Source organism: Bidens hawaiensis, unplaced genomic scaffold, assembly GCF_021521415.1.
Source record: "Bidens hawaiensis isolate Kalapana, Puna unplaced genomic scaffold, B.hawaiensis_p1.1 tig00011691_1, whole genome shotgun sequence".
Lineage (NCBI taxonomy): Eukaryota > Viridiplantae > Streptophyta > Magnoliopsida > Asterales > Asteraceae > Bidens > Bidens hawaiensis.
The window spans coordinates 589,458-609,402 of NW_027491924.1; the positions used below are offsets into that span (position 1 = coordinate 589,458).

At 38.8% G+C, this 19,945-nt stretch overlaps 4 protein-coding genes across 4 annotated transcripts; 1 reads left to right on the forward strand and 3 right to left on the reverse strand.

The window, feature by feature from the left end:
* The first annotated feature begins 2,064 nt into the window (after nt 1-2,064).
* Nucleotides 2,065-3,957, forward strand: LOC143538782 (HMG1/2-like protein). The gene is made up of 8 exons (XM_077032254.1): nt 2,065-2,253; nt 2,340-2,395; nt 2,479-2,568; nt 2,673-2,730; nt 2,811-2,855; nt 3,515-3,595; nt 3,681-3,785; nt 3,940-3,957. The coding sequence occupies exons 2-8, from the start codon at nt 2,349-2,351 to the stop codon at nt 3,955-3,957; spliced, it is 444 nt and encodes a 147-aa protein (XP_076888369.1). The 5' UTR covers nt 2,065-2,253; nt 2,340-2,348.
* Nucleotides 3,958-5,060: 1,103 nt separating this feature from the next.
* On the reverse strand, nt 5,061-7,859 carry LOC143538783 (putative disease resistance protein At1g50180). The gene has a single exon (XM_077032255.1). The coding sequence runs from the start codon at nt 7,857-7,859 to the stop codon at nt 5,061-5,063; it is 2,799 nt and encodes a 932-aa protein (XP_076888370.1).
* A 4,131-nt stretch (nt 7,860-11,990) lies between these two features.
* LOC143538784 (uncharacterized) lies at nt 11,991-12,896 on the reverse strand. Its single transcript, XM_077032257.1, has one exon. It carries the CDS (start codon nt 12,894-12,896, stop codon nt 11,991-11,993), a length of 906 nt encoding a protein of 301 aa, XP_076888372.1.
* A 51-nt stretch (nt 12,897-12,947) lies between these two features.
* Nucleotides 12,948-14,107, reverse strand: LOC143538785 (uncharacterized). Its single transcript, XM_077032258.1, has 2 exons — nt 13,928-14,107; nt 12,948-13,823 (listed from the first exon to the last, which is right to left on the reverse strand). Exons 1-2 carry the CDS (start codon nt 14,105-14,107, stop codon nt 12,948-12,950), a joined length of 1,056 nt encoding a protein of 351 aa, XP_076888373.1.
* Between the last annotated feature and the right edge of the window lie 5,838 nt (nt 14,108-19,945).

Here is a 19,945-nt window from a genome sequence, read left to right on the forward strand (position 1 = left end):
TGGCTAGAATACATACATAATTACAGATGCCTTTTCTTATAACCAAACTTACTGAAAACCTATATTTCTATGTCAACTTAATTTACCCGTCTGTCGCTTTTGACTCAATGGCAAGCTTACAAAGCTGAACATAATGAACACAAAAGACAACCAGACAATCATCATTTATGTTGTGAGATATAATACATAAGTGAAACAAAATCTACACAATATGATGTATGATTGTATGGGACACATTCCATTATCACATCTACAGAAACCTACAAAGTACATACCCCTGGTGATTTTAAAGAACATTCACAAACATAACAACAAACTTAGTATTAACAGAAAAAATTTTCCCAATTCTCATCTATGAAACAAATCCCCTATTAAAACTAACCAACTGAAGATTTCATCTAATAGCAGCTCCTCAACTATAGCAAAACTACGCCCACTCAAATCAAATCTAAACGTATACCCCTACAGTTAAAACATCACTTTCTTTCTAAAACCAAAACAAACATAAGCCAATGTAAACATACAATAACAAAACAATCCACCATGATGATAGAATTACTATAAAGTGGCACCAAAAATATGCTCTTTTACAAGGTAACAAATACAGTCAGATGAACCCTAAGCATATCAACATAAACAACCAATAAACCATACAAGACCACATCTAATTCCAACAACAGTCGCACACAAAAATCAATTAACCAAATTCCTCCACATCTTAAGCAAATAAACATAATCAGCATTCAACAATCAACATAAACAGCCACATCTAATCCAGCACAATCATACACAAAATCAATTAACTTAATTCCACATCCAAATTCAATTAACCCTAACCTAAATACCTAATCGAGAAAAGCTTTTAACCTGTCAAACGTTGTGCAAGTTGAGAATTAAGCCGCTTACGAAACACGCCAAACAACCTATCAGCACCAGCGTATAACAGCCTAGACGCAGGGTCCACAAGCTTCGCTAATAGGCTAGAGTAATTATTATTATTGTTATTATTATTGTTATTGTTTCTGATTGCGGTTGGAGGCCGATCGTACGGCGTGGCGTGAGAACTACGGCGGCTAGGTTTCTTCCGGAACTTGCCGCCGGCTCCGCCGCTCTAGTAGGTGCTTACGCCGTCGGCCATTGGAGCTGTGGACAGAGGATTTGCGTAGAGAGAGAGAGAGAAAGAGAGAGGTAGTGGGAAAATGGGAGAAATGAAACCCATAGAAATCCATTTCTCCGCTTTTGTTAGAGAAACAAAATCAGAGAAATGGAAATGGTTTATTTCCACTTCTCACCTCTTTCTTTCATAAACAAACAAGAGAATTCTTTTCAATTCCATTTCTCACCCCTCAATTCCCTCTACCAAACACCCCCTAAGTTTCATTATGCAGTTTAGGATGTTGGTGGCGGATCATTCAACGACTCCGCTACTCAAATTTGAAAAGGACCCATTGGAGCTTCATTTTTCCCTGACAAGATTACGATAACATCTCTCACATGTTTCCCGTTTTTCATCGTTCTGTCTTACAGCATCAAATAGTCAACCTTTTAACAACTCACTCACATCTATTTATATTTTAGTTTAGAGTTTTGAATTATATGTTGAATATAAAGTTTAGCAAACAAACGGTTTCAAATTTTAATGTACATTTAACTAGAAGTGGACAAATAAACTGGTTAACCGAACTGACTCGAAAATCGAACCGTAACCGAACCGGTTTAAAACCGATTATGTAGAAACCGGTTTGGAACCGATTGAAACCGTAGGTTCGGAACCGGTTTGTACTCCATCAAAACCGGTTCCAAACCAAAACCGGTCAAAATACGAACCGTAACCAATTATAACCTGATCCGAAACCGATCGTTACATGGTAAGAAACCGGTTTCAACCCGAACCGAAACCGATTATAAACCGGTTTTGACTTTTGTTGACCAACCGAACCGGTTTCAACCCAAACCGGTTTGAGTTTTCAACCGGTGTGTGCACCTCTGATTTAACCAGCAAAAGTCAAAGTACATTTGACCAGAAAAGTCAAAGTCCAATTTGACCGGAAAAAGTCAAAAACCAAAATATCCATCACAAAAATGGGCCCAAGTACTCATAACACTTGCATATTCAAAAAGCCCTGAAAACTTTCCCGCCCAAATCCTTTTTAACCCTGAGTATAAATCGATTTCTCTCGCCTCATAACTCTCATCCGCTCCGTCATAATCGAATCCAAACCCAAACTCAAACCCTAACCCTAACTCTCAATCGTAAGCCTTCACATCCAATTCCGTCATATTCAACCAATTAAATCTATCATTTTCACCTAATTCATTGTATTTCATTCCAATTGCAGGTTCTAATCATGAAAGCAGGCAAATCAGCCGCCGCTCCGAAGAAATCGAACGCTAAGTACGTTTTTATTATCCATTTGTTAGCTTTTTATGTTGATTTTGGTACTTTTTGTTGAGTTTGCTATTTATGTTGTGGTTTAGGTTAGCGGTGAAGAAGGCTACACCGAAGGCGAAAGCCGCTAAGGATCCGAACAAGCCGAAGAGGCCTGCTAGTGCTTTCTTCGTATTTATGTAATTAATAATTGTTGTTTTGGATATATGTTTAGTTTTTTTATTTATTAATTGTTGTTTGTGATTTGTGGTTTTGATGTTTGGTTGGGGTTTAATTGAATTAGGGAGGAGTTTAGGAAGCAGTATAAAGCGGAGCATCCCGAAAACAAATCGGTTGCTGCTGTGAGTGGTTTTTGTTAAATAAGTTTTTGTTTTAGGGGTTTTGGGTTAGGATATTGAGTTTGTATGTGATTGGTTTACAGGTCGGTAAAGCGGGTGGTGCGAAATGGAAAGCTATGTCTACTTCTGTAAGTTTTACTTGATTCGAAATGTTTGTTTTTATCAAATTATTTCATAACTAGTAGGGGTTTGCAAATCATGGTTTGGTTAATGGGTTGTTTTGTTTTTATATTTTCTTAATTATGGTTATTGAACTTGTGTTATGGTTAATCAGGTATGAAGCTGGGTAATTTCAGATAATTAACCAAGCAAAGTTTGAACTTAATGAACACATGACATCAATTTGAAATTTAAGCTATATGGTCCAAAAGTTTTCTGATTTTTATAGGTTTTTTTTGTTACAACATTAACACATATGCCTAATTCGCATATTTATCTTGACATAAGCATGTTTTAGTTGTTTTTCGTTTGATTCGGTTAACGTTCGGTTTGAGGACCTCTTAACCTCAGTTTACTATTGATTCAATTCGGTGGTTGCCTGGTTGTCAGCTGAGGTTTGCTCATCTCTAGTAATCAGTATGTTCTACATAAGTGTTTGGATTTGATATTGCAGAACAACATATTACACTTATGTGTTTGATAAGTTAAAGTTTTATACTTTAAAATTTAAACTGATATTACAATTTTTTGAGATTATATTGCATCTATGCTTGTTTGTTGATCTCAACATTGAAATTTTGAAAAGTTAAGTTATATGTTATTGGTTTGTTGGATTATGTGAATACAGGACAAAGCACCTTATGTAGCAAAAGCTGACAAAAGGAAGAAAGAGTATGAGAAGACCATGGCAGCCTACAACAAAAAGCTGGTAATCTTTGTTAATCATTTTCCTTTATAGAATTGCATGTTAAGATTTCTTTTCACTGATTTCGAGTTTCTTTCAATGAAAATAGGCATCAGGTGGTGATGATGCAGACGATGATTCTGACAAGTCTAAGTCTGAGGTTAATAATAATGAAGAGGAAGAGGAGGAAGACGAAGACAGTGGTGATGATGAAGTATGTTGTTAATACTTCAAATTTTAATTGGTTTTTAAAAAATATTTATAATTTTTTTTCTTTTCAAGAAAAATATCATGTGATTAGATACATCATTGATGCTGTTCGTGATTTTATGGTTCTCTTGTTTGATGTTTCTTTTGGTGTTTTGTAGGAGGAAAATGATGAATAAATAGCAACCTGGTAAAAAGGTTTAGCTTGTTGACAGTTGAGCTGTTACTATCCTTTAGTTTTTCTTTATAATACTGCTAGCCTGAATTTTAGTTCTTTGTGTAATGGTTATGTTTGCACTTGGATTCTGGTAACAAATTTTATGATTAAAGTGGAAAGAAGTATGTTAGTTTTTGCATCGTCTGTTAGGGTCATTTCTGTTAATAATCTTTAGTGGCAGATGTTTTTATATCGTTGGCAGTTAAAGGCTAACATATGTTCGTGAGTTGTAAGGCCATGCGTAGTGGGTGGAAAATAGAGGTGAAATTGGGCGACAACACCGCCCCTGTGGGCGACAAAAGTGGCGAAAAGGGGGGTGGACGACATATATTTCTCGCCTATGCATGCTTTGTTTTTATTATTATTTTAATGGGTGAGTGTGATATACATATCATGTATATATATATAGCTACAACATCATTACACCAAAAAAACATACCCTTTGCCACATGGCGTAAAGCGCTCCGTTTTGTAGCCCCTCCACTACGCATAGTCTTGCCAGCACAATAGAAGTGGGCATAACTTTTTTTAGATATACATAAAGCTAAATTTATGTTTTTTTTTCTTTTTGTGGTATAGTGTCATTTGAATTTTGATGATGGTTTTAGCCTTTTGGGTAAGAGGTGAGATTTTACATAAACGACTCAATACATGCGACTTATGGATTAAATACATAGTAATTCACAATTTGATATACTAGGCAAGCTATAAACTAATTACATAAAAGGCCCATTACATGAACTTGTACAAATTAACCAACATAGAGTTTTTCAGTAATTTGTTTAACAGAAAGAATTGACAATCTACACAAACTGAACACTTATCTTCTTTGTTTATGAACATTGTGCATATGCGAGAAATCGTAGCATACATAATACAATTCAAGTATACGAAAACTAATAATTGCCCTTAATGCTTGTTTTCTTTTTTTGTTGGTTCAATTTAGTAATAGAAAATCTTCTAATAAGTAGAAAGATTGGTTGTATGCCAACAATGTTTATTGTAGGATCTTTATTAAAACGGGTCAGGGAAGAAAATGTTTGAGTCAATGACAGGCTCTGTAGTTCAGCAGTCATATTCATTTTCCACAATCTTAGTGTGCTTCTTCTTTTTCCTTCTAATAGCATGAACAAATGAGTTTGGCATGTTTGTCAAGACCAAGTTGTCAAAACTCTTTATCTGTAGTAAGGATAAAGGAAGTTCCTTTAGCTTTCTACAGCTCCTGATTTCCATGGTATGAAGTTTCCGCATTGTACCTTCATGCATGGTCAATATTTGAAGCTCTTCCAGTTTCCATAGTTTAAGAACTCGGAGCGCAGGGAACCCGTTTTTAGGACAGTGCATTTCTTGCCCCACATAAGAAGCAGCTAGAAGCCTGAGGACCATCAAATTCGGCAGCTGAGATAGTGTTGGCATGGGATCTTCGCCTAACTTTGAGACTGATAAAGTTAGGACTTTGAGACCAGGTGGGATCTGATACCAAGAAACAGACTCACGCAAATGACCTAGTAAGTACAGTTGAGAAAGATTCCCGAGACGTGACAAAGGTTTAATAATTAGCTCTGAAGGCCGACCCATTTTGTCCTTGGACCTTAATCTTAACGATTGAAGGCTAGAGAGTAATGATATCCATGACCCGATTTCTTCGTACGAAGTTGAATGGTTTGTTGTCGTGGTGGTGCTAGTTGTTGCTGTTGTGGTGGTCATGATTGTTGTTATTGTGGAGGATGACTGTCTTGTTATGTCAAGTTTCCGAAGGTTGGTCATTCTGCTCAAAGTTGAACCAATCTTTCTTGCAATCTTCTCATCTACAAACAAACCCCATAGAGTCTGGAGCTGGCTTGGACCTCTATGTTTCGTTGACTGCGCAGATATGTCTAGACGAGCTCCGTTCAAACAAAGATGGTGGAGATGCTTCATGTCCCATACTGAACTTGGTAGAGTGGTGATGTGAGTGTGCTTGATATCTAGTGTTTCAAGGTAGAGCAGGCCACCTAGTGAAGAGGGAAGAGTATCCAAGAACGACCATCTCAAACCTAAGTATCTCAAGTGAAATAGGTTCCCTAGATTCTTCGGTAGCCTTGGTCGATAAACACCCTCTAAATCGAGCACCTTGAGTAATCCAAAACCCCTAACTCCAATGATTGTTTTCAAAAATCTTCCCACTTCTTCTGCGGGCATATCTTTCTTTCGGCCATTGAAGGATATATAGGACTGAATATTGGGGTTGAAAGCTTTTGAAGTAGAATAGTCCTTGATATTGGTGTACTCAACCACCCGACGAACTCCAAATCTATGTTCTGCTACAGCGTTTGAATGTTCATCCGACTTTTGGTGGAGGTGGAAGAGGCCTATTTTTAGGGCCCTCGGCAAGAAGATATCATGCAGGGCCCCAATCATCCGGCATTTTTTGGGACTCTCATCAGATCTCCTTTTTGTGATTTCCACCATGTTTCTCTTCACAAGATCTTCCAAATATCCTTCCACTATATCTTCCGGAACAATCCCCCTCGACGGCTTCACAAAGCCCTCAGCAAGCCATAACCGAAACAACCTTCTAACAGGTATTTCAAATCCTTTTCGAAAGAGAGCTAAATAAAGAAGGCAGGGCTTCAAGTGCATAGGAACATCATTGTAACAGAATACCAAAATATCAAATGATGGTGATTTGGTAGCAAAGTCGCGCTGCTCAAAAACCCTTGACCATTCTTCATAACGCTCCTCCTTTGTTGATAGCAAACCCGCAAGCAATGCAATCCTCAGGAGCGTTCCTTGGCAGCTTTCTGCTATTTTGTTTTTCAAATCCTCCATGTTATGGGGTGAGAATGGGCTTCCTTTTTTGCCCCATTTCTTACTAATGAAAAACTTGAGGCCGTCCTCTATGCCTATAGGCTTGAAGTGATAACGGCTTGATGCGTCTGCAAATGAAGCAGCTTCTTCATTAGAGGTAGTGATCGCCACCCTACTCCCATTGTATGCATCTGGTAAGGCACCTCTTAGGTCTTCCAAGAGCTCCCGACTTTTAACATCGATGATGACTATCAGATACTTTTGACCCTTCAAGAACCCATGAAGCCTCCCCCGCAGTACCTCATCTTTGAGTTTCTCCTTAACTTTCAAGCCGGTTACCTGCTGTAGTATGGCCATCATAAGATGTCTTACCGACCACTTTGTGTTCATGACTACAAGAGCACGACACGGAAACTTCTTATTCACCTCTAATTTGTTGTAGATTGTCTTGACATGAACTGATTTCCCAATGCCAACTTCTCCAAAGACCGAGATTATTTGAAGTAGTTTGCTACTGCTGGTCAACTGCTTCAGCAACTTCTCCACATCTTTCTTAAAGATGGTTTTTTCTTTATTTGGTGCATAATAAGCATCACTATACTGAAACGCCTGTTCGTGTCGACGCAATGGCTGTGAACCCTGGTCTTGCGCCAGCGCCAATGACGGAATTCCATCTTCGTGTTCTGGAACTTGTTTACTGATTCTTTTCATCTCCGATTTGAGCCTGGATATGTTATCAGAATAGTCCATCACATCTGGAACTTCCCTGCAAAGCTTGAATTCATTTGCAATAACTAAACTATGCTTCTTGACAAAACCCTTCCTTTTCAAATATGTTTCTGCGAGCGCGAAAAATTCTATTGCGTCCGCCACACGGTAGACTTTTTCTAGAAACAGCAGTTCCTTGTTACTTTGCTCTTGGTGTTCCGCCTTATTTAAGTTGCTTTGTATCTTGCTAAGCTCAGCCAAAACCTTTTGTACTTCATCTCTAACCTTTTCAAAAGTTTTTGATTCCTCTGCTAGTAAGTTGGTGAGTTTGTGTATCACCACAGATACAACTTCTTCAACAACCATCTCTATTTCTTTTTCCAAAAGGAATTAAAGAAGTTAGATCAATGGAGCTGGAAAACAAATCTTTGTTAAGGAACTAGAGAGTGAATAACTCGCAGATCATGCCAACCAGGTCAAGATTTACGCGCTAAGATCAATTTAGACGATAAAAAGATGGAAAATTCAAGATTAAAAAATTAGGAGAATAAAAGAAAATCAGCATAGTTTTGGGCCAACCACAACCATGCTGACTATAGATACAAATTAGGATCTGTTGTCATTGACTTGGTTTTAATTAATTATCAATACCCCTTCAGAGCTCAGATGGACCATCAACATTCAACAACACATGGGTAGCAGATCCTTTTGATTATTTATTTGGATATAGATTAATGATGCAGCGGTATAAACAAAAACAAAGAACGAATCACGTTGATTCAGTGAATACCCGTGATGAACTTCAAAACTCCACCCAAAGGTCAAGGGAAAATGAAGAGAAAAGTGAAAGTTAATATTATTCAAGTCTGCATTTTCCAATTACACATACTGGATATAAATAGATGTTCTAATACGAGTTGGGCCTAAAAAAGGCCATGGGCCAAACACAAACCCAAAAACAAAAACATAAAAAGTGCTGAAAAAACATTAAAAGGCCCATAACTTTATTTAAAAGGCGTTTTTGGGCTTCGGACAGGGGCCAAACTGCCGTAGGCGTTTGCCATAACGTGCTCCTCGTCTCAAGCTTTGATTTGACTGGTAATGGGCCTGAAACGGGGCTTCGTGGGCCAAGTTATGCCCGTTTGCGCGGGCCACCTTTCGTAGCGCGATCTTGGGCCTCTATAAACATAATAGCCCGGTCTTCAATACTTGGGCCCACATCAATTAATGTATTTACCGTGTTTAATGGTATATTATGAATGCATTCACTTATAGTATAATGATAGAATTTGATAGAATATATTAGTTAGCATTTATGGTTATGTTATTGTTATACATTAAGTAGGAGTTATTATGTAATTTGGTTTCCTTTGTATTTGTCGTCATTGTACTTCTATAAATAGCTGATCAATAAGACATGGTATTTTAAGAGGTTTTCATTATTTTATATGGTATAAGAGCAGCTTAGGCCCTCTCTAATCCTTTTTCACGCCACAAAATGTCGATTGGTTGTCACTTGTCAGCTCTCTCCACCAACATTTCCCTTGTGACGATTTTCTTTCTCTTCTTCTCCCTCTCGTCCTGCTCTAGACCCTATAAGTTAGGTTTTATTTATTTTTCATGTCGTCGTTGTAGCACCGCATTCATGACTCACGTTGTTGCGTTCATAGCTTCTGCCATAATTTGAAGTTAGTGGGATTATTGGATTGTGTCTATTGTAGTCACAGATACATTAATTTAACTGTTCACACTAGTATTATTGTCTATTGTGTTTTCGATACATTTGATTGTTGATATTGGTCTTAGACAATGAGTATCGTTAGTGTATTTCATAGTTAAAGGTGTTTTATACTAAAAGGGGTGATTACCGAAATGATCTAGTGCTTCAATGGTTTGATTCCATGTATTTGGCAGACATAAAAAGGAATGATAAAAGAAGATATTTTGTGAAATAAAAAAAATCATATATAAGATATGAACACCTTGACAAGATACTGTGAATTTTTAAATATAAACTACTTTTATGAGTGTTTTACTTGCAAATCACAAGCTGACTTCTACCAAATACAGAATCATTGTAGAGTTTCAAAAGGTTTTAAATTGGCTCATTTATTAACTATTAAATTCCTCACCAAATGCATCAACTCAATCACTTTCTTCTTTGTACCTTTCTGGAAATTTTATTAAATGATAATCACGTGGACCAAATACACAAGTCTAAATTTTTTGAAGGTTTGCTTAAGGGGTCCCATGTTCGAATCCCGGTTCATGTGTGTGCTCTGAAATACAGGCAACAATCACTGTAATAGGGATTCGAACTTGGATAATGGGATATGATTGACAAGTGTTATTACCCTTTGGGAGGGACACTGTTGCAACTCTGACATACGCCTTTCTAAAAAAAATTATAGACTGAGCTAGCCATACACTGAAAGTTAATATCGAGTTCTTGTTTAGCCATTCACTAACTACAAATTAGTATAATTGCATTGTTTTTGTCTTAAAATAGAAAGGATGGTCTAGAAAGACTTTTCATTCCTCTCGGTCAAGATGTCAAGATAAGTTACTTTATTTATGTTATTTTAATTGGTCAACCGGTACTCAATATTCATGGAACGCACGATCACTAAAAAATTAGTTGTTTATTCTCAATTATTAATTAAAGTGATTATTAATATTCTATTTGACACAATTTGTAGTTCATTGATTGAAATCAGCTTGAATCCATCGATGCCCAAAGTCGCTACTTAGCCGAATTAATTTAACTCTTTTCCAATAATGGAATTAACATAATAGTGTGGCTATGAAAATCTAAGAGACGAAAAATCAGTTATAGGTCCGGTTTTAGCCAATAACCAATACAAATGCTCTTGATCAAACGACCATCAAAGCTGTATCAATGTTGTAGGTCTCAAAACGACCACCGAACGGTTTTGCTCTCGATAAATGTGTCGAGGCGGGTGCAGTGAATTCAAACGACCGAACAAAATAATGTAAATATAGTAAGGGTAGTGAACGATCTTGTTCGCGGTTAAAAGATTTACATTGACCTCACCCAAGGTGAGCTCCCCTTGGATGGGTGAAAACACAATACAAACAAACACATAAAAGTAAACATAAAGTCCTATTTAAAGCTAAAACTAAACATTCTAGATGATCTCCTCACCGTTGAAACTAAACTCGTGCACCGAAGCTCTCGTCTTGTATCCTGATTTCACGTCACTTCCATTATTAACTTGACCATAATATATTTAACAAGTTTTGTAATTTGATATCGAAAGCCACTAAAATTGACCTTACAAATGTTTCCCAGATCTCCCTTTAGTATTCGGTAAATCCAACCAACAATCTATTGATGATACCAAAATCACCAACATACTATATAGCAGTTTAAGCCACAACACCACCTGTACAAATGTCTTGGCTAACAAGTTAGGGTTAGTCTATATAAATATAGTTATGGTTAGACATTAGAGATGTGAAGTTGGTGTAACCAAGTTAGGGTTCATCAAGAGTCAAACCGAGTTAGGGTTTGATAGAGTTGTAATCAGTTTTTTGATTGATATTTTCTGATTAATATAAAACGAGAGTTAATCGTTTAGTTCGTGTGTTGATTATCGATACGGGACTAGACTTTTAACAACCAACACTGCCGCCACATTTAACACCACCCTTTACCATCCACGGCATTAAGCCACCGTCAACACCCAAAACTCAGGAATCCAAAGGTTCAAATGTCTGTCTATAAATGGCCTGATAACAATCTGCTGATATAGTAAGGTAGGCTTATATTGAACTAATGATCAAATGTATGTAACGGTGACTACAACATTATACATATATGTTGAAATAATCAATTTAAATGGTATGATTTATTTCTGCTTTTACATATGATTTTTCATTTATAATAAATCTTTTTAATAAATGTTGATTTCCTTTTATTTGGCATGATTGAGATGTCACTAAATTTGAGGATTGATTGGATTAGTCTACACGTTTATGACCAGACTCTTTTTGGGTATATAAAGGGACCATTGACTAAGGGTTAAAGCACACAAGAAGAAACACATTCTTCAACACTTCCAACCACTTTGTTCAGTCTTCTCAATCATATTTCTTTATTTGCTCCTTACAACTTCATCTGCTTGCTGTCATCCGCTGCTTACATCAATTAGCAACCAGTAGGTTGAAGGCTTACAACACCATTACACCATGAAACTAGAGTAATCTGTGATATCCAATGTAATACCATTACATGTTTTTCACTGTTATATTTTTTGATTCTAGCTTATATCTGTAAGGTGTTTGTTCAATAAGAAATTGTGTTTGTCTGATTGATTACTTTGTCAAAGGAAACCATATTGTTAACAATATATATGTAGAAAAAGAAAATATTTGGGTTGGTTATTTCTATATTTAGTACCATTTAAAAGAAAACACAAAGTAATGACAATAACGATATGCGTATATTGCTACGAGTTATATCCGTTATACTTGCTAGGTAACAGCCAATTTAACTCGCCCGTGACCTTCATTTATCTTAAAATGTTCGGTAATGCCAAGATGTGCCATCAAAAGCCAGACATGAGTAAGAAGCTCTCCACCCTTTTCAAGCTGTTGCGCATGGTCAAATCCTCTGCATTGACTAGCTGCATAACCAAGAATCTCCACCCACACATCAGCCACCATCCTCCACATCTTTCTCGGATCGCTGATCTCGTTTAACGAAGCTGCGAGCTTGCAGGCCTCAAACAACACTGACTTGCTCCTGTCCCCCTTGACTGTCGATGGAAAGACTTTGGTATTCACTTGTCCTAACATTTCATAGGACTCGAGTTTACTTGTGATGCTTCTCTCTTCAAAAAATACCATGGCTTCCGCACACGTGTCTCTGAACCTGATTATTCCAATCCATATGGGCAACATGAAAGGACACATGACTAAGATGTATAACATATAGTCCGCTAATTGCTTGCCGAATATCATGTGATGATCGCATTCTTGTTCACTACTATCGGGATCTGAAAGCCTGCCTCGTTTAGTTTTGTTTAAGTTGTAGCATAGATCAGTGGCAATATGCCAAATGAGGATGCTATGGTCAAATTCCACATCAACTGCCCATTTAAACACGCCGTAACTTTTGTGGCTTTGCAGGGAAACAGTGCCACGACAGGTGAACAACATCTTAAGATCCAATTCTGTGTCGGTAGATTTTTCCCTGAAGTGCTTAAATATAAAAGACTTCAGCTCAGGCGATACGGTGACATGTTTCAACTGTCGAAAACTACCCAATTTTTCCGATAAGTTCTTAAGCTTATTATACAAAGGGATAAACCTCGAGACTTTATGAAAACCCGAGGATTTCTGGTTAAGGCAAAAATCTAACAAGCTGTACCGATACATAGAGTTTGACCATCTTTTGCCTTTCTGTATGGACTGGATTGACGAGACTAGTCAACCGACAAATAATGGAATCTTGGAAGAGTTGTGACTGAACCATAGATTTGCCCAGTCGGATAAAATCAAAGATCTGACTGCATATGCTTCAAGCAACATAGCACCTATCAGCAAAATGTAAGTAACCACAACATCAATAAGTTGATGTTTATGCGATTTCACGCCTATGGACGTAGCGAAAGTCAACAGCACGGTAAGTGTGATACAGGAAGTCATAATACGGGAAAATAAACCCAAAGGGGTATATATGATGGGCGCTTTGGTGTAGAAGACATCATACGTGAATCCAAGTTCAACTTCAATAACCTCAAAGGCGGTGTTACAGTCTTGTTTCTCAAAGAAATCTTGGCTCTCATCTCGCGGATGGAAACCCAGAATGAGATCCACAAAGAGCCGCTTGAACTTAAGCGTCTCAAAGAAGTAATCCGCTATATGCAGAATTCTTCTTGCATTAGGATCAAGGGTAGACGGAGTACCTGCGGTGTTTTCAAATTCATATCCAGGCGAGTGTCCCTCTTCCACTTGAGCAGCGGTAACATTGTATCCTTCTGCCTCTTTTAAGCAGAATTCCTCCATGAAATTGGCGTAACTAGGTCCCGGATCCTTATCTGTGAGAACTGAATCCCGAAACTGGTCCCGATTAGCGGACATAAGGACCCATGTTCTCTCCCCATACTTGATAATGCCACACAGAAGCATAGGAATGGTGAGGAAGGATAAAAGAGTGCCTTCCCATGCCAAAAGAGTTATGTAAATAGCTGCAGCCGCTTGGACAACAAGTCCAAGCAAGTGGCGTAACCGTAATTCGTTATCGGCTAGCGCATAAGCCGTGATGGTGTCTGGACCACCAAGGTGAAGCAGAAGAAAGGGAGCCTAGAAAGCCATCAGGGTTAGATCTCCATACTCTTTGTTGCTGTAACTCGAACTGGCCGAATTCCTTGGCGGTCGACAAGGGGGCCAAGCGCAACCGTGGCTACCCAGTCTGCCAACAAGTATGCACACCATATAAAGATTCTGATCCTTCTTTTGGCGATATACTTTCTCCGGTTACCGCTGAAGATTAGGGAAATTTGCACAAAAAGGCTGACTATAACCAACCCTCTAAGCTCCCATTTGTTCCATTCTTTCCTTACAGGATCTGGGAAAACCTCAACCATTTTTCTTTTTTGGTCAATAAAGATTAAACTGCTCAGAACTGACCAAAATAACAAGATATTCAAATTAACTACATATATGTTGGTGCATAAATGTCAGTAGTTCATATGTCTAATGTCTGTAATCGAGTCTGTAATATTGTTTATGTATTTGTTTGTTTAAAGCGAAGTTGTTGACAAGTTCGCTTAGGCGAACTTGTTAACCAAGCGAAGTTGTTGACAAGTTCGCTTAGGCGAACTTGTTAACCAAGCGAAGTTATGGACAACTTCGCCTGAGGCGAAGTTGTCGTGTATTTATATAGGTTACGGCTAGTAGTTCAAGTTGTTCGCGTAAGTTCAAGTTGTTCGTGTGAGTCAAGTGACGTGAGGTCGAGAGTCTGTAACTGTGATTATATCACGTGTTGAGTTATTAATATAACGTGTGTTTGTTCGTATCGTATTCGTGTGTTCGTGTGTTTGTGTTCTACGTCCGTAACGATCTACACAGGGATTCCGCACCTGTGTATATCGGGATATCTCGTGTGATCCGTCCAGGGAACCTACAATTGGTATCAGAGCTTTTGCTCGATTGTGTGGTTCGGGATATTCACGCGGGTGTAGAATTCGTCCCATTTCGACTATTCACGGGACGAGTTTTTGGTGTTTTTGCTCATTCTAGCCTCCTACCAGTGTGTTCAAGCCTTTAAACCGTCAAAAACCTCGTTAAAATCCGATTTTCAGATCTGCAGAAAGTTTTAGTTCGTCAAGCGAAGTTGCTGTTCATCAGGCGAAGTTGCCGTCAGGATACGTAGGGTTTCGGCGAAGATATAAGGAGAAGCGAAGTTATTTACAACTTCGCATACCTCCTCAACTTCGCCTAACTCAGCGAAGTTCTCATCAAGTTCGCCTAGCTCAGCCAATTTTTCTTCAAGTTCGTCTACTTTCTAAGTTCGCTTACCCTAAGCGAAGTTATTCTCAACTTCGCCCAGTCACGCGAATTTAAGAAAGATCCAGCGAAGTTATTACTTAAGCGAAGTTATCCTTAACTTCGCCTACAGTACTGTTCAAAGGAAATTTTTTAACTTTGCCTACTCAGAATTTTTCGGGTTTCTTAGTCTTCAAGAAGGATGTCGTCGATCAACATTTCGGAGCTTGTAAAGATGGAAGTTGAAGCGGGGTCAGCTACAAAGGCCCCAAGGTTGCTGAAGGGAACCGACTTTGTCGCGTGGAAGGATCGGTTCATACAATACGTTAAGTACCAGGATGCGAAAATGTGGGTATGCGTCCAAGATGGATATATTCCACCAGTCATGGAGTATGAGGGTCGAGACCAAATCAAGAAATACAGTAAAATGGAAGAGGAGGAGAAAAAGATGTATGAAGCCGAAAGCAAGGCTCATGCTGCAATCACAATGGCTATTCCACAGGAGATCCTCCATACGTTCAGAAAGTATACATCAGCTATAGAGCTTTGGGAAGCTCTTGAGAACAGATTTGAAGGGAATGTAGGTATTCGGGCTTCAAAGATAAAGTTGCTTAAAACTCAATTTTCAGTCTTTAAGTACTTGAAGAATGAATCTCTTGATGATATTATCACTCGATATTATCATCTAATGACTGAATTGAGTAACTACTCCATTTCTTACCGAGAAGAAGAGATTGTGGAAAAGCTTCTCGATGCCCTCCCACCAAAATGGGAGATGTATACTGTGCTGATGAGGGAAGACAAGGACTTCCCTACTTATGATCTTGAAACCACTGTCAACAAGCTCAGAACTTTTGAGCTTAATATGGTCAGAAAAGAGACATCTATGGATCAGGTTCAAGATCCAGGCATGTACGGTGCTAAAGTAAACTCCAATTCAAGTTCAAAGACTGATTCTGCCGCCTACTACACGAAGGGCGAGTCGGGTGCCAAGTCTTCACAGGAGGGGCATGTGTCAGTAAACTCAAATGGGGATGTTTGCTTTGTTGCGGGTGGATCAAGTGGTACTCAACAGACAGCAAGCAAGAGTAGTGGATCTTCAAGTTCCTCAAGCAATAATTACTCTAAGATGCCAATGAGCGTCAAATCTGCTGAAGAGCAGTTTGGCCTCTATGCTTCGTTTATTGCTTCATATGAAAACTATATTCAAGGAAAGGTTGTTGATCCAGCGATGCTGGATGAAGACTATGACCAGATCGATGCTGATGATCTGGAGGAAATGGATTTACAATGGCAGATGGCCATGATAGTGAGGAGAGTGAAGAAGTTTATGAGAAAGACGGGGAGAAAGTTTGTTGGTGGCAGGCCAGGGTTCGACAAGTCTAAGGTGAGGTGCTATAACTGTCAACAAAACGGGCACTTTGCCAAAGAGTGCATAAACGAGCGAGTTGAACGTGGTCTAGGCCGGTCTGCACACCACACTGGGAGTAGTAAAGAAGTCAATGCCATGATGTCTAGAGAAGCAGGTGAATACAACTGGAACCTGCATTCGAATGAAACTAGTGAGCAGGCAAATATGGCTAAGGTTGAGAGTGAAGAATGTGAGAAGATTACCGGAGAAGAGAAAGCTACTGGTAAGGAAAAAGCTTTCATGGCAGATAACAAGGATCAACTCTCCGAGGTAAGTTCTAAACCTATTTGTACTAAATGTGAGAATTTGTCTGAGCAACTTGCTACCATAACTGATCAGTATGTTCGTTTAGATGCTGAATTTAAAACTCTTAAAGAAGATCATCACTTTATGAAAGCAAGAGAAAACAGTTACAAAGTTAAAATAAAAGCGTGTGAAAAAGATGTTAAAAGCTTAAAAACAAAACTTGCTGAAAAAATTGAAGTAATTGATCTAAGTTATGAGGTTTTAGAAGAAAAGACTAAACTGATTGCTGAACGAGAAAAGCAGATTGCTGACCACCAGGTGAAAGTGGTGGAACTGAACCGAAAACTTGAGCAGTTCAGAAATTCCTCAGCTATTCTTGATCACCTTGTTAGTGGTCAAGATTCCTCTACGAAGAGGGGAGGAATTGGTTATCACGAGGTTCCACCACCTTATAACCACAATTACACTTTTAACCCTAGTGTTCAGAAATCTGTTGATTTTGAAGTTCCTCAGACAGTTCCAATCAAGGTTACGAGTAAAGAACCAAGTGTTAGTAGTGGCGAAACGAGTTCGCCTGTTTCAAGTGTGAAAATTTCTGTTACGAGTCCAGTCTCATCAGATTCGGATAAGTTGTCCGAATCGGGTAAGACAAAAGAGAAGGTAGTGTTACCCACTGGTGGAGAAAAAGATAAAACTTATAAAAAGAGTACTCCACTCAACCCGTACGTCCCACCTTATGTGAGACGAACGGCCGGTAACACAGCCTTGACATCCAAAACAACCTTTGAAAAGAAAATGGAGCATAGGTGTTGTTTTAGGTGTAATAAGTTAGGACATCTTGTTGCAGATTGCCCTCTGACGCCGAAATTCAGAGGTGTGAGGCCTATTAAAACTGAGCATAAGCCTAATGGTAATTTTAATACTGCTAAAAATGAAAACCCTTCAAAGTTCCGAAATATAACTAATTCAGGTTTTCACATAAACAAACCTCAGTTTAACAATGCTAATAACCAAACCGCAAGATATAATCCTTTCAATACACATAGGTTTGGAAGGCCTCACACTCAATTTCCAAGGAGATTTCCTAATAGGACTGACAGGAATTATCCAGATGCTAACTTTGGAAAGCCGAAGTACGGAATGTATAGATCCAAGACCAATTAGTCTTGGGTCCTTAGATTCTAATCCTTTGCTTTATTGTGCAGGAACAGTTGAACAGGGCTGCCCACAGTCTTTGGATTGTAGATAGCGGCTGTTCCCGGCACATGACGGGTAACAAATACTTGTTGCACGACTTAAAACCTGTTCAAGGAGCGAGAGTTAGCTTTGCCGGTGAAAGTGGAGGCAAAATTACTGGAAGAGGAACGGTGTCCAATGGAAGAATGACTCTTGAGAATGTGAACTTTGTAGAAGAGTTGAAGCACAATCTGCTGAGTGTGTCGCTAATTTGTGATAAGTAGTACACTGTTCATTTCACGAAGAATGAGGCGATCGTGTTGAAGCCTGGTTTTCAGATACCAGACGAGTGGATAGTGATGAAAGCTCCACGTGATACAAATACTTATGTGATGGATATGAGGTCTACTGAAATGGCCACGGAAGAATCATGTTTAATGACGAAAGCAAGCGAATCGGAATCCGAACTGTGGCACAGAAGGATGGGGCACATTCATCTTCGGAACATGAACCACATTGTCAGGAATGGACTTGTGATGGGCGTTCCCTTGAAAAGTTTTAACTTTGAAGACAAATGTATAGCATGCAAGAAGGGAAAGCAACACAAGAAATCCCATCTCACCAAGAAGGTCAACTCTATTGCCAGTACTCTAGAATTGCTTCACATGGATCTCTTCGGTCCCGTATATGCAAAAAGTCTAGGAGGTACTTCTTACTGCTTGGTGATCACTGATGACTACTCGCGATATTCATGGGTATATTTTCTGAAATCGAAAGATGTGACGGCTCAAATGGTGAAGAATTTGATTACCAAAGTTGAGAACGTCATGGGTAAAACAGTTAAATTCATCAGGAGTGACAATGGAACGGAGTTCAAGAATTTTGAGATGGAGATCTTCTGTCTTCAGAAAGGAATTGAACACCAATACAGCGCTCCGTATACTCTGCAACAAAATGGAGTGGCTGAAAGGAAGAACCGAACTTTAATTGAAGGAGCCAGAACTATGCTGGCAGATTCGAAGCTTCCTGTTGTGTTCTGGGCTGAAGCTGTTGCTACAGCCTGTTATGTCCTGAACAGAGTCTTAACGGTTAAGAGGCTTAATAAAACGTGTTACGAGCTTATGCATGGGAGAAATCCCAATTTGAGTGGTCTTGAACCATTCGGGTCCCCTTGTTCGATTTTGAAGACAAATTCTAAATTTGGTGAAGTAGCCGATGAAGGAATCTTAGTCGGTTATGTTGTTGGGACTCCTAACAGACGTGTCTTCAATACTTCGACCTGCAAGGTGGAGGTGGTGTGTAACACCGACATCACAAGTTACCAACTGCCAAAACCAAGCAATGGACCTGCTGAGCTTTTCGACTATGTTAAACTTTTTAAGTCTTTTAAAGTACCGTTTTTGGATGTTGCATAAGAGGAAGAGAGAGTTGCGACGAAGATGATACTTGATGAGGAAGAAAATCTATTGCAAAGACAGCTGATTGATAAATGTCAACCTTCCTCATCAAACTCTATTGGTACCCCTGCTGCCTCGACTAAAGAAGAATTTTTCAATCCATTTCACTATCAGCCAGAAACAACCATTGACGAGATCTCTTCTAATTTGGAAGACAATTTGCATGTCGGTTCTGTACCAACCACGAGAATTCATAAAGATCACCCTTTGGATAATGTGATTGGTGATGTGTCCTCAGGTGTACAAACGAGAAGTAGCTTGAATGAACACACCTGTGTTTATACAAGCATTAAGGAGACAGGAATAATCAATGAATGCCTGTACACCTGCTTTATAAGCCAGATTGAACCGAAGAATTATCAAATGGCTTTAAAGGACAGCTCGTGGGTCGAAGCCATGCAAGAAGAGTTGGCTCAATTCGAGAAGATGGAAGTTTGGACTTTGGTTGAAAAACCAAAGAATGTGCATGCGATAGGCACAAAATGGGTGTTTAAGTGCAAGAGAGATGATAAGGGGATTATTATAAGAAACAAGGCGAGGCTAGTCGTTAAAGGTTTTAATCAACAAGAGGGGATTGATTATAATGAAGTGTTAGCTCCTGTCGCCAGGTTGGAAGCCATAAGATTGTTTTTGGCGTATGCTGCTTA

What these genes read in the sequence shown, in the direction of transcription:
- LOC143538782 (XM_077032254.1), top strand. Translation starts at nt 2,349, where the DNA reads ATGAAAGCAGGCAAATCAGCCGCCGCTCCGAAGAAATCGAACGCTAA. An exon ending in AAAACAAATCGGTTGCTGCT is followed by an intron (nt 2,731 to 2,810) that starts GTGAGTGGTTTT and finishes ATTGGTTTACAG; the next exon opens with GTCGGTAAAGCGGGTGGTGC. An exon ending in CAGCCTACAACAAAAAGCTG is followed by an intron (nt 3,596 to 3,680) that starts GTAATCTTTGTT and finishes CAATGAAAATAG; the next exon opens with GCATCAGGTGGTGATGATGC.
- LOC143538783 (XM_077032255.1), bottom strand. Translation starts at nt 7,859, where the DNA reads ATGGTTGTTGAAGAAGTTGTATCTGTGGTGATACACAAACTCACCAAC.
- LOC143538784 (XM_077032257.1), bottom strand. Translation starts at nt 12,896, where the DNA reads ATGTATCGGTACAGCTTGTTAGATTTTTGCCTTAACCAGAAATCCTCG.
- LOC143538785 (XM_077032258.1), bottom strand. Translation starts at nt 14,107, where the DNA reads ATGGTTGAGGTTTTCCCAGATCCTGTAAGGAAAGAATGGAACAAATGG. An exon ending in CATACTTGTTGGCAGACTGG is followed by an intron (nt 13,824 to 13,927) that starts GTAGCCACGGTT and finishes ATGGCTTTCTAG; the next exon opens with GCTCCCTTTCTTCTGCTTCA.